The sequence below is a fragment of the Trachemys scripta genome, chromosome 19, assembly GCF_013100865.1.
Source record: "Trachemys scripta elegans isolate TJP31775 chromosome 19, CAS_Tse_1.0, whole genome shotgun sequence".
NCBI classification, from domain to species: Eukaryota; Metazoa; Chordata; order Testudines; family Emydidae; genus Trachemys; species Trachemys scripta.
Genome location: NC_048316.1, coordinates 9,919,901 through 9,934,123, shown reverse-complemented (window position 1 = coordinate 9,934,123; position 14,223 = coordinate 9,919,901). Strand labels below are relative to the sequence as shown.

General features: G+C 41.4%; 1 protein-coding gene across 8 annotated transcripts in view; it reads left to right on the top strand.

Annotated features, from left to right (window-relative positions):
* RERE (arginine-glutamic acid dipeptide repeats) overlaps positions 1-14,223 on the top strand; it is a 396,982-nt gene that overhangs the window by 124,080 nt on the left and 258,679 nt on the right. For all 8 annotated transcript variants that reach the window (XM_034753081.1, XM_034753088.1, XM_034753087.1 and 5 more), the window contains exon 2: positions 4,965-5,435. In XM_034753081.1, the coding sequence (XP_034608972.1) occupies positions 5,111-5,435 (325 nt within the window). In that variant the 5' untranslated portion in view covers positions 4,965-5,110. The remainder of the gene's footprint in view (positions 1-4,964; positions 5,436-14,223) is intronic.

Below are 14,223 nucleotides of genomic sequence, written 5' to 3'. Positions count from 1 at the left end.
CCAACGAGCGGTGGTAGCTATGCTGGTGGGAGAGCGTCTCACGTTGACATGGCTCTGTCCACACTGGTGCTTCTGTCAGTGAAACTTATGTTGGGCAGGAGTGTGGTTCTCCCCCCCACCCCCGCTCAACCCCTGACCAACAGAAGTTTTACTGAAAAAAGTGCTAGTGTAGACATAGCCTTAGTCAAAGGTGAGAAGGTGACTGGAATGCTGCAGGAGACGGACAATATAAACACAGATGAATTTGGTAAGAGAAGCTTTCGTTGCTGTCAGGCATGGGCCCTTGAATCCTTAGGTGAGGTTTTAAATTCTGTTTTCATTCTCACCCGGAATCATGTGTGCAGCTTGATACCTAGGTTCTTTATCTTGGGCGATGGAAAAAAACTAGCCAGGTTTTGTTAAGCCTGCTTCTGCCATCTATCTCCCCTTCCCAGATCAGCATGATCTTGGCAGCAGGTGTCTGACTAGCTGGACTGTGGTGGTGCTGGCTTAAAAAATCCTGTCAGTCAAACATAACTTCCCCAAAATGGGTATTTTTCACCATTGAATGAAGAGGAAAGTTCTCACCCTCCAGCAGAGTCTGTAAGATAACTTAATGCGGAAGGCCATAAACTGTATCAATATTGAAGAGGTTACGAGGCTGACTTTCTCTAAGTGAAAGATGAGCTTCCACTCCTGAAAGAGGAAGGAAAAGCTGACAAAGCTGCGTTGCAGTCACTTGGCTGTTGAGCATGTAATTTATAAAAATTGGGGCTAATCCTGATATAAAATTGCATGCCGACTGCTCCGGGGGGAAATATATAGGTTATCTACAGCTAAGTCTGTCTTAGGGGCATTTCCCTGCAAGTAGATTCTGCTCTTGTCACTGGGAGAAGAAATGTTATCTCTGTCTATAGAAGTCAGCAAGGGCACTACGGACAAATGTGTGAAGGTGGAATTTAAAAGATCATTGGATCTAGCCACATCCCAATTAGAAACTGCCATATATTTGTGCTCATCACATGCCTTGTTAGAATGGCTTGCGGGTTAAACCAGCGGGAAGAAGCGGTAGCTCCTTTCTGGTTATCTCATGGAACTCAGGCCTTATATAAACTATAGCAGCCACTCAAGGCACCTTAAGACCTCTAAATTAGGGTATCCCTGCAGTGTTGGCAAGACTTGCTGTTTGTTTCGAGATGTTGGTTTGCAAGTCTTGCCAACACTGTATGAGATTCCATTTGATATCCTTACCTTTCAGTGTAAGGTAGTGGGTTGTGTAATTGCTTGCTAATTTATATCTAGCATGGATGTTCCCTTCCTCGTTTGACTAAAAACAAAAATAGAACAGTCTGTCTCCTTTTACTATACATCTCTGCTCCGAATCTTTGAATCAAAATAGCCTTCTAGTTTTAGAGGAGAGGGAGATGGCGATGGTGTTCTCCTATCGCAGGGATGAGAGAAACAGGAACCAAATTCTACAAACCAAGTTTTTGCATAGCCTTCTTTTCCCTTCCTATCTGTACTTATCTTCCCTGATTGTGTCCTTGGGGGTTTGAGCCAGTGGATAGGAATAACCACAGATGGATGGGTTTAATCAATCCTGAGAGGCTATCAAAATAAAATTCTGATATATGCTCTATGTTCTTATAATAGTCACCAGTGTTTCACCATACAGAAACTATTCTCTCCACTGCCTCTTATCTAAAGAGGCATCATATCAGTATCATCATGTGCAATAGAGGGTTATTCTTTACAGTTTCTGAGATGGCCCCGTGAACTGTCCAGGTTTGGATTTAAAATGCCTAAATTGGTTTGTTGCCCAAAATAAACCTTATATGGCATCAACAAAGAGTTTATTTTAGCAGTTAACCCAGGGGAATTATCCAGGCTTTCTCAACATACAGAATATTTATCAGCGTGCTGCTGTAGACCCTTGCCATCACTGATTTCTCTGGTCAATTGACATCTTCATTGCTAGGCTCTTCTCTTTGGACTTGCATCAGATCACCTTGTGTTGGCAGAATGATGGTAACTGCTTTAAGAAATAAAGGAGTTGGAATAATTTCTTACCTGGATGATTGGCTCATTCAGGAAATGCCTCAGATTCAAGCCCCAGGCTGAATTATGCCAGTAAAAGCATTTTTGTGTCTTTGGGTATTTTTATTGGTGAGAGTAGTAGTCAATAACAAGAATTTATTGTAGCCTGTTTTAAGAGATTTCAGATGCACAGAACCAGTTTTCTGTTTCTCAAAAAACTTTTTAAAAGTCTGAATGTTATTTTCTTAATCTTAAACCATTTCAGAAGCTTAATGTAAGGGGCATTGCATCTTCTGAGGCTCCTGATTTCATGCTTGCAGTTAGTACCATGGGCTGCGTTTTCAAGCTGGGATAATTTAAAGCTACAGCTGATCCACCAGGGAATATATCTTTTTGGAAACTGTCATTTGTCCACCTCAGTTGGTCACAGTCTCCTTTCATTACTGGCTTCAAAGGTTAAATATAGAAGAAATGGGTCTGTTGGAGCAAGTTGTTGACAGTTCACTGTAATCTGAGAGACTTTGAAGGTTTAGCCCTAAGGAATCAAGTGGTTGCCTTTTTGTACCTTCTTTAAGGTAATGACATTGTTCCCAGTGAAATCCATTGTTTTGTAATAGTACTTTTATCATTTGAGTAGTGTAACCTCATCACCATAAATTACTTATTTGAAGCTTGAATTTCTTGTTAAGGTGACAGCCTTCCAGCAATTTAAGTGTTAGCCTTGATTTCACACTGTCCCTTTTTAACAATGAAATATTTTTCTAGTGGCAACAGTTTCTGGCAGAAGGGTGGGATAAGGTGAAATTGCAGCTCTCTGGTACATTCCTCTTTACCTTGATTCAAAAGGGCTAAGTTGGCCTTTTGCAGTCTTTCATTTTTGGCCAGGGTTTCTTTTAGGTTTCACTTAAATTGAGAAATTATTCTTTTAAGTTAGTAATTTTGTCAATGAGGAGTTATTGGCAGGCAAGAACTGGTTGATTTGGGGATCTCTAACTTAGAAACTTAGGTTGAATTAAATCATGATTTAGATTCTGGTGATAGGAAATATGTACTTTAGAATCACACATAGTTACTCCTCTTTGAATCCTATCTTAACAATGCCTAAAGTTAACATAACTGAAGATGCTCCCGGTCCTGGGAAAACTGGATAGCAAAAGTATCAGAGGGGTACCCGTGTTAGTCTGAATCTGTAAAAAGCAACAGAGGGTCCTGTGGCACCTTTGAGACTAACAGAAGTATTGGGAGCATAAGCTTTCGTGGGTAAGAACCTCACTTCTTCAGATGCAAGAAGACTTGCATGTCTTTCCAGGCTTTTTAGATTGAGTAACTTTTGTTTGAGGTGCAGCAATTGGTCACAGAGTTCTTAAAGCAATGGTACCTTCCTAATTTCCTTGACTACTTTATATCTAAGTGGTATGGATTGCTTCCCATAACCCTGGATTGACAGATTAGGGAATACAGAGTTTATCTTTTAATTTTTTGTCTGTCTTGGATCTCTTCCTTGGGAATGTCTCGCTTTGAGTTAGCATATTTTCAGGAAAATAGTATGACGTATGCATAACATTAACTGTAGTTCAGATTCCTTCTATTGAACAATTTTCCGAAGTGCTTATGGATGCCTCATTTGGTGCAAATTCTGTTAGAGGCTTTCCAGAAGAGAGGGTGCCAAAAATTCTAACACTGTTGTTTGTGCTGCTGGCTGTCACTCAAAGATGTAACACACAACCTGTCAGTCCAGATTGTTGGTCTTGAGTGGTAGAAAAGGCATTTACTGGTAAATTATTTCTTGGTTCCTAGAGGAGAGAACAGGAGACTAACTATATGTAGTGGTGTTCTGTATTACAGCCTTTCAATTGATTGGTATTAGGTGATGGTGTGATATCTGGGTTTTGGGGGGGGGGGGGGTTTTCTTCTGGGCGGAGGGGTGTAAAATTCTGTGCACTCACTGTCCAGGACTGGTTTGCAGTTTGAAGATCCTGGCTTATAGCTCTGAGCTATCACATACTATTCACTTGTAAATACTGTTGAAATAAGTATACTTGCCCAATCCAACCTTGCATTTAAAAAAAGCTAAATGCACAGTCTGAACCCTAGTACTGCTTACAGTAATGAAAGGGAGAAGATAGGTATGCTTATTTTTTCGTTAAAGAAGAAAAGTAATTGGTGGAGAAGAGGTACTGCTATTCATCCTCTACATATTCCATTATTTGTGAAACAAACAAACAAACCAAAAGCCTTGTGCTACCTGTGGTGCCCGCAAGAGCAGCTTTGGGCATGTTGCCACCTTATTGTGTGAGCCTGTTGGATCTTGCAAGCTAAGTGTGGTCAGGCTAGTTCAACACGTGAAGGGGAGACTTCCCAACGGATACTTGGGAACTGCAGTAAGGGCAGGAATTGTGGTTGAGTGGATGTGGTACTCTTTATTGCGTGTCAGCTCTGTTGGATATTGTGCTGCTGAAGGTACTGTTATTCGATTGAGTTGTAAAATGGAAATCATGACCTTTTGTTAAAAATTCCCTGGTACTTGTGGGAATGGGGCTGGAAATCTTATATCTTGGTCAAATTCAAATACTGGTAATTACATTTTCCCTTCCTAAATCGTATAGTTCCGTTTCTGACCTAAAACTCTGTGTGCTCTCACACCTACCATGTTCTACTCTAAAGGTAGCTATATTTCAGTGGTGGATTAAACTATCTTTGTGCCTAGTTTGTAAGGAGCTTTGAGGATCTTTTGGGGATGAAAGCTGCTGTGTAAACTATCTGCAAGGTATTTGAAGCTAGCATTTCACTTATCAAACAGCTGCTTTAAAGGGCTTCACGTATTTTACAGTTTTATCTCATGCAAACTGAAATATTTTTGTAGGTTCCTTTTTGATTTTCAGAACTGGAGGGATTGTGAGGGATTTCTGAGTATTAATGTTTCCTCTCTTTTTTTTTCTTCTTTCAAGAGCTTCTTTAAAACGCTGGGGTTGTTGGAGTGGTCGAATTTTTCCTGGAATTGAGTGAGAAATTCAGAAGACTGAAGCCCAGGCTTACTGTCTACCTTTCACGGAGGCCCAGCCGTGAGAGGACAGAAGAAGGCACGTGGCGAATCATGACAGCTGACAAAGAAAAGGACAAAGACAAAGAGAAGGACAGGGATAGGGACCGGGACAGGGAGCGAGACAAGAGAGAGAAAGTGAGAGAGAGCGAAAACTCCCGTCCTCGTCGGAGCTGCACTTTGGAAGGAGGTGCCAAGAATTACGCAGAAAGTGACCACAGTGAAGATGAGGACAATGACAACAACAGTGCCACCACAGAGGAGTCCACCAAGAAAAATAAAAAGAAGCCGCCGAAGAAGAAATCTCGCTATGAGAGAACTGACAGTGGTGAAATAACGTCCTTCATCACGGAGGATGATGTTGTCTACAGGCCTGGAGGTAAAGAACCCTTAAAAATGTGTTAACACGGACTGTAGTTGTGCACTTGCCTCCCATTTCTTGGCTGTCACGTACAGCACTGTGTGCATGAATTTGTACCCTATTGGTTTTAGCTGGGAGGGTATGTGCTCGCCAGTAGGTGTCATTGCAGAAAGGGGCTAAAACACAAGTTTACCCTCTTGATCTCAAGTCCCCTACATTTCCCCAAATTCTGGTTGGCATGAATTCAAGGCTTGTTCTTAAACGAAACACCTGGGGTGACGTGGGGGTGGGTGGCTGGGCGGGTGGGGGAGGCCATCGGTGGCTGGAGCCTGCAGCCTGGGGATGGGGCCCGGGAACAGAGCCCAAAGCTCTCTGGCCAGAGCCTGCTGCCTCACCACCTAAGGGCTGAAGACTGAGTCCCACCGCCCCTGGGAAGGTGGGGAACTCACAGGCTGCCTGCTTCTTCAGCGTTGTGCCCCAGATGTCCCCAGAGGGGAGCAGAGCTCAATCCCTGCTCGCGGCCCCAACACCAAGGCAGCACATCCAGGAGCAACAGGGAGTAGCTGCTGCTTTGCCCTCCCAACCCTCCTCTCCAGTCACAGCTCAGAAAGTGGTGGCCACAAGAAAAGCCCCCGGCGCCACATTTGAGAAACACTGATCTAGAATGTGAGGTGCCTAAGCTAAATTCTTAGGCTGGCTCTATATGAAGAAAGTGACTGGCAGAGCTATTGTGAAATAAGTTATTCTGCGATAAGTATTCAGAATAGCTCCGCCTGTGGATGTTCTGTTCTGGAATAAGTGTTTTTTATTTAGGAAAAATTCATCTGGTTTGTGAGCAGAGTGATTATTCCTGAATAGTGTGTCCATAGGGGAACTTTTCTGAAATAGCTATTGTAGAATAACTTACTCCACAGTAGCGATGCCAGTCTATTTCCTGTTCTTCACTGCTACCCTTACCCATAGTGCTCTTTCATGACCCTCTTCACTTTTATCTTCTTCCTAAATGCATAACCTCCCAGTGAGGGTAGATTAACGTGTACTAGACCAGTGTTTCTCAGTGCCGGTCCCTGAGATCTCCTGGACACAGTTTAGGAAGGCAGCAAGCCTTGATATCGAAAACTTGAGAAACACTGCACTAGACCATGTCAGCTTCCCCCCTCTGCTGACTTGTTAGCTTGCCCATGGGATAAACCTCAAATGCCAGTCTTGGCATGTGTGCCTGAAGTTTGCCACTGGCTAGCAGCATAAATAATTTTCAAGTTAACCTAGCAAAGTCCCTTTTTCTAGGTGTCTGGGCTGCCCCCAAAATGTGTAATGTTCTTTTTTTTTGGGGGGGGGGGCTTCCTCGTTAATAAGGCCCACTATTTCAGTGGCCAGTGTAGGCAGCAAAGCTATGCTGTGTTTCTTTTGAGCTTTCTACTCCAAGTGAGTCCCAGTTCTATATTCTAGCCTGACTGGTGTGCAGTATTTTGTCACCTTTCCAGTACAGGCGTTCAGTTGCAATGTAAACATGCAATTCTCCTTGCTCATTAGCTGGAATTTAGAACTCGTTTTCTGGTTGGTATGGGAAGATGCCTGGTAACTATTGCAGTTGTTGTTGTTCGATATTGTGGTCAGGGTGCTGTTTCACTGAGCAGTTTACAAATTTGGTTAAACACAGTCCCTGCCCCAAATATTTTTTTGAGTTTTGAAAATTTTGCAATTTTGAAAAGCTAACTACCTCTAGTAGCTTTGAATGTAGTTTAGATGCATCTTGAAATGGCGTCCCAGGATGGTATTAATGAACATCAAGAAGCCTGTCCTAGGCTATTGGAAATGTATAAAACAAGTTTACAAGTTTGTTCTTTGAGGGAAATGAAAGAGATGCAAGTGCCCATAATCCAGGAGTGGCCCCTGCTTACTCCTCCTTTTGTATAGCTTAGGGTTATATACTTAGCTTATATACTAGAACTCTATTGCCAGCCTTATAACCAGTCTTCAGGGAAGCAATATTTATAGCAACTGTGACTATAGCAATGAGTCTGGAGACCAAGAAGCTAGTATCCACTCTGCCATTGTCTTGTTTTTTGACACTAGACAAATCTCTTAATGTGTCTACACTGCAGTTTCCCTGTTAGATTAAAAAAAAAAATCAAATGCATACCAGCCTTTATAGAGCTCTTTGAGAGCCTTCAATGAAGGGCACTATATTAGCACTTAACATTTTCTTATTAGCAGTGAATACTGGTACTGTCCGTTTTTCTTTTTCTTTCAGGGCAATAATAGGAATAACTTACACTTACAGTGGATTCTTCAGTGTGCCAGCTAATTTAATCACTGCAGGATTTCACTTAAATTTTTTCAGAGTTTAATTTTCCACATTCAGTACTGACATATGAATTTAACTATGGCCGTTGTCAGTTAGATTTTCAGACAATGAAATTCCACGTGGAAGTTTTTTGTGGAGATATTCTCATTTCTGATTGCAGCCATCATTTTGAATAACAAACTCTGTGTTCAGAGTAAAGAATTTTGGAATGTTCAATATCATGAATAATTACAGTTTTCTCTTTCACCGTAAATGGAATTTATCCTTGTCTCTCCTATCAAAAGAACTAGCTTAGGGGCTTCACTATTTTTGTCCTGCTTCTCTGTAAAATCATCAATGTGCTATAGTAACACTGCTGGAGCAAAACAGACACTCACTCCAAAAGAAAACCGTGGAAACTAATGATGGGAAACTTGTCTAATTTTCAAATTACGTGTTGTGTCTGTGGAACATTAAACTTAATTCTTATAGAAGCAGATGAAATTGGTATAAATTGCTTAAGTTGGTGTGGATATGAGTATGATCAACTCCTGGACCAGTTGGGTGATTTATTCTCATGTAAAGTGGGGTGAAAAATCTGAACAGTACCATATATACTCGTTCATAAGCCGAATATTTTTGGTAAAAAAGTGATGCATCAAAGAGCTTATAAACGGGTGTACGCCAAAATTTGATGATTTAAAACTCAATGGAATCATTGAACTAAATATCTAATTCATTGTTGTTTGGTTTACATGGAGCATTCACAGGCACAGAGCCCCTCAGCTCCCTGTGGCCGCCGTTTGCCGTTCCCAGCCAATGGGAGCTGCGGGAAGTGGCGCCACTCCCGCAGCTCCCATTGGCTGGGAATGGCAAACTGCGGCCACTGGGAGCTGAGGGGCTCCGTGCCTGTGAACGCTCCAGGTAAACAAAATGTCCAGGCCCGCTAGCAGCTTACCCTAGTGGGCCAGGAGCCAAAGTTTGCCAACCCCTGAAATATAGGGTTGGCTTATGAACGGGTCATACAGTTTTTGCTATTTTTACCTATCCATCTTGGGGGGTCGGCTTATAAACAAACGGGCTAATGAACGAGTATATATGGTAATTAATGGTAAATTCTTTGACATTTAAAGTGTTTCTCTTTTAAGTGTTTCTTGCCTATGCAAAAGTTGGCACTTTGTTTACTAATTTATTTCCCTACAGCACATCTCATGCTTGACAAGTTCGAGATATCAATTACCGTAATAGATTTGCTCTCAACAGGCAGGACTTGGAATATACTAATACTTAATCACTAGTGCAATAACAGCAGAGAGCCTGCATAAAGATAAACTTTGGGGCAGTCTAACTGTCAGTGTCATAGGATCAAGACCGCGTACAGTGTGTTAAGAACAGCTGTTGTGTGGGCGTGGAGATGCAGTGGGTTAATGCACTGGCTTTTCATTGCTGAAGGTCCTGGCTTAAAATCTAGATAGAAAATCTTTTTGGTCTCTAGTAGTAGTCATGTTATAGAACTTGGAATGATTAATAATCTGTTTACAAGGCTCCCTGTACTGGAATATTAGAGGTATTCCAAGCTTAGGTAGAAATGCATTGACAGAACAGAAGAATTTAATACAAAGCTTGCCTGCGCTGTGCCTTGGTCAAACTATTGTCAATCTAGTTTTTGATTATTTTATTAACTTCTAGAAAAGAGAGCTTTAGAACCCACATGTCTGAGAGGGGGGGTGGGGACTCTGGAAATCAAATCTCTTAGACTGACAATTAAGTGTAAAGGTCCATGCCTCTCTCCACACTTACGTATTTGTTTTACATATATGCATACATTATTAACTTATAAATACATTTGTAAATATTTTAATTGCTGTGAAACATTAAATAGCTGCCACTTAGTGCCACCTCTGCAGTGGAAAGTGACAGCTATTGAAAAGGGCAGAGCAACACTGCGTCCCAGTTAGGTGGGTCTCTTTCCATTCTAGAGCAGGACGACTTTTAGTCCATTTTAGTGTGCCTGGCTTTCAAAAAAAAGCTGTCCAACATTGGAGGATCTACATGGCTGAAAAGCCGTAGGACTGTAATGAGTATGGGAAAAGTTTCATTCTGAGCTCACACCTCAGTTTCCACCAGAGAATAAACCTAGGCGAGAGACCTTATAAATGCTGTGGAAGTGGGGAAAGCTTCAGTGATTGCTCATGCTTTATTCACCACAAGAGAATCCCCTTGGAAGAGAAACCTTATTTATGTACTAAATGTGGCAAAAACTGCAGTTAGGGCTTGTGCCTTCTTATCCGCTAGAGATCACTCAGTGGGGAGAAATGCTATTTATGTACTGAATGTGGGGAAAGCTTCAATCATGGCACAGGCGTTTAGAAACATCAGAGAATCCATACACAGTAAGAATTCTGTAAATGCTGGTCGAGCATCAATCGGACCTTATTAGGCACCTGAGAGCAAACATGGTTGACAACGTGGGAGAATGATCTGCTCCTACAAATAGAAGATACTTAATAGAACATTATTTTGCAGGGGCGATGTTGCAAAACCAATTATAAGGGAGCTGGGTTCCCAACTTCTGTTCCCAGTTGAGACACTAACTCTAGCCAGTGACCATGGGCAAATCACTAAGCTCTCTGTACCCATTTTCCCAATCCATAAAATGGGTATTCTACCTCCCTCTCCCGGAGGTTGTCAGGCTTTTCAAATCACTCCAGGAAGGGCAAAATAGTAGTATTAGGTAAGAAGATTTTAGCTTAACTCAATATAACATAATTTGAACCAAAATAACTTTAATAACTTAATCTGAACTAAACTTTCTATTCAGTAACTAACACAGTTGAAGATTCCTGGTATGAAACTTGGTTATTCACTTTCCTTTTTTGTCCTCTGACTTGCCTCTCTCTCTCTCTGCTGCATTGACATTCATGGTTAGTGGTGAAAAATTACACCACTACAAGGTTCCTTGTAGGAGAGGCATAAGCTTAGCAACCATCTTAAAAGGTGATTAGCTGTCTGCAGGATATTATAAATAACGTCTTAACTGGATTGCTGTCTTAAATGGTATAGTGATTACTGTATGGTTTTAAAGAAGGCTAAATGCAAATTAAGATTTCATTCCCTAGCTTCTGTTTTGCTTCAGTTACATGTGTTAAGAAAAATTCAGAGGCAATTGGGCTGGTGGTGCAAATTACACAATCGTAAATGGGTGCAAGGGAGACTAAATTGATGAGATTTACACAGCAATGTCCAGGAAGCTGTAAATTAAAGGTGTGCGCACTTCGGGTAGCCTAATTTAACTCCAACCTTCCTGTTGGTTGCTTGTAAGAAAAACAATGCATTTGATTTGTTTTTATCTGATGTCTGAAACTGAGGACTTTTCTGATCTGTATAGATGTTAAAGGTCCATCACTCTTCATACGAATAGAAGTTTCTCTGTCCATGGCCAAAGTTCCCTTCCAAATTAAAAACTCTGCTGTGCAGCACCTCTGTCTACCGGTTGGTTTTCTTCCTTATGGAAGAGAGGTAAATAGTGGGGTCCCCCAAGGATCTCTCCTGGGACAAGTGCTGTTCAAAATATTCATGAATGATCTGGAAAAGGGGATACAGTAAGGTGTCAAAGTTTGCAGACTATACTAAATTACTCAATATAGTTGGGTTCAAAGCAGATGGCGAAGAGTTACAGAGGATTTCACAAAACTGGGTGACGGAGCAACAAAATGGCAGATAGATTCAAGTTGATAAATGCAAAGTAATGCACACTGGAAAACATAATTCCAACTATACATACTGAATGATGAGGTCTAAATTAGCTATTACCACTCCAGAAAGAGATCTTGAAATCACTGTGGATAGTTCTCTGATAACATCTATTCAGTATGCAGTGACAGTCAAAAAAAGCTAACCGTGTTAGGAACCATTTGGAAAGGGATAGATAATATTGTATATATTGTAATGCCACCATATAAATCCATTGTACACCAACATTTTGAATACTGCGTGCCGTTCTGGTTGCCCTATCTTAAAAAAGATGTATTAGAATGGGAAAAAGTACAGAGAAAGGCAACAAAAATGATTGGGGTATGGAACAGCTTCCCTACGAGGAAAGATTAAAAAGACTGGGACTATTCAGCTTGGAAAAGAGATGACTGACTAGAGATATGGTAGGTCTATAAAATCATGAACTGTGTGGAGAAAGTGAATAGGGAAGTGTTATTTGCCTCTTCACATAACACATGAACCGAGATAGCCCAACAAAATTTAATAGGGAGCAGGTTTAAAACAAACATAAGGAAAAACTACTTCACACAACACACAGTCAGCTTGTGGAACTTGTTGCCAGGGGATGTTGTGAAGGCCAAAAGTATAACTGGGTTAAAAAAAAAATTAGTCCTATTCTCCAGGAATTTATCTATCAGTGGCTATTAGCCAAGATGGTCAGGGATGCAACCCCATTCTCGGTGTCCCTAATCATCGGATTACTAGAAGTTGAGACTGGATGACATGGTGTGGATCACTCAATATAGTGTCCTGTTCTGTTCATTCCCTTTGAACCATCTGGCACTGGCCACTGTCGGAAGACCGTATACTGGGCTAGAGGGACCATTAGTTCTTAGCTTATGTTCTTCTCAGCCCAGAAGTGGCTGCATTTCACTGGTGTTGGACAGAGATAGTTGTTAATAAAATTGCTTAGAATCCTTTTGGAAGAAAGATTAGATAAATATAAGATGCAGTATTTTATTGTTGAGAATATGAATGTGTGTCCCTAGTTAATGTTGATACAGTGTTGCTACATGCACATCTACGCCATGAGTCTGAATATGTGGCTTAGCCCTTATATTTTTATTTGAAGTTACACAAGCTCATATTGTGTAAACTTGGTTAGCCCTGTAGTATTTCCTCCCATGTCTAATCTAGTTTCTTTTTTGTCTGGCAGCTTTTGTCCAAATGAATTTGTCATGGTAACAAATGGATTTATTACTCAGGGTGTATCCAGATTTGCTTACAGGCTTCTTCAGCATGGGCTGTAGTGATGGTATAAGTTAGCTTGATCAAGAAAGTAAATTAATTTCTTTCACCCTCTGTACCCAGTCAGATGATTTGGCTTATGTTTCCTTCCGTTTACAGTGACGACGGAGTCCATCTATAATACAGCCTTCTACTGTAAGCAGATTCTAACAGTAATCTGCTGTGCAGGCCACCTCTCCTAACCATGTCTGCTATTGGAGTAGTAAGTCCTCCTACTGCCTGGCTCTCTGTGCGGGAGGACATCCCTATGTGGAAGAACACCCACAGTCCTGTGTGTGTTTGGTATCAGCAGCTGAGACACAATAGGACATTTCTCCAAATTGTTTCAGGGCACACTGTCATGTACACCATTGGACAATATTGTTGATACATGGTTGTGAGCATGATGTTGTGTGGATTTGCTGACCTATATTTAGCAGTTAACCTATCTATATTTAACAAGTTTCTATCAGTGGTGTGAATAAGGCCTAGCTGCTACTTTGTGATATCAGTCCTTTATCTTGAAAGGAACTATGTGCCACCATATCTAGTCTGTTGCAATGTAAGTGTTGCTTCCATGAGTTCATACTCAATGAATGTCATATGGTTTGAGTGTTAGGGTTTGCTAGCTTTTCTCTGAACTATTTTTTTTATTTAAAATTAACTATAGCTTTCTACTTCTGACCTTGCTAGGGACTATCTGTGTAATGCAAAGTGCTTTTACCTCAAGTCTGTCAACACCACTCCAATTCACCATGGAGAAATCGCTCTGAGATTAGAGAGCTGAAAAAGTGGGTCGCTGAAGTTATGCATTGGCCTTTAAGGCATGATAGTCTCTTTTAATAAGAAAACGTCTTCATCTTATCCAAATCTCTATGCCACTTCTCTTCAGTGATGCTCTTAGACAGAGGAGGGAAGCATCTTTCAAGTTCAAACTTCAGCGGGAGTAGTTGGAAGAAGAAAATGAAGGCTGTTCTTTGTATGTTAAACTAGACCTGAAGTTTTCCTAAATATGTGTCTTCATGTACAGTCTGTAACACTCCTTCGGAGTGTAAGGCCATGTCTACTCTTACTGGGGATCAGCGCTGCTGTAATTGATGCAGCGGGGGTCGAGTTAGCGGGACTAGTGAAGACCCGCTAAATTGACCGCAGAGCGCTCCCAGGTCGACTCCGGTACTCCACGAGGACGAGAAGATTAAGGTAAGTCAGTGGGAGAGCATCTCCCGTTGGTGCAGCACAGTGCGGACGCCGCGGTAAGTTGATGTAAGCTACCTCGACTCAGCTACATTATTCACGTAACTGGAGTAGCTACATCATGTAGACAAGACCTAAGGTTTTCAACTCTAGTTTAGCATGGCCACATTAACTCTGGCTGTGCTCCTGCTGATCTCCTTAGTGAACCCTGTGAAAGGATTTCTTATTTTTCCATCTTTATTTTCAGTGTTTCTCATAATCTGTGGTCAGCAGAGAAGTGCCTAGTCACATGGTGTTGGCTCTCCTCTTTTTGCTTTCTGCTTT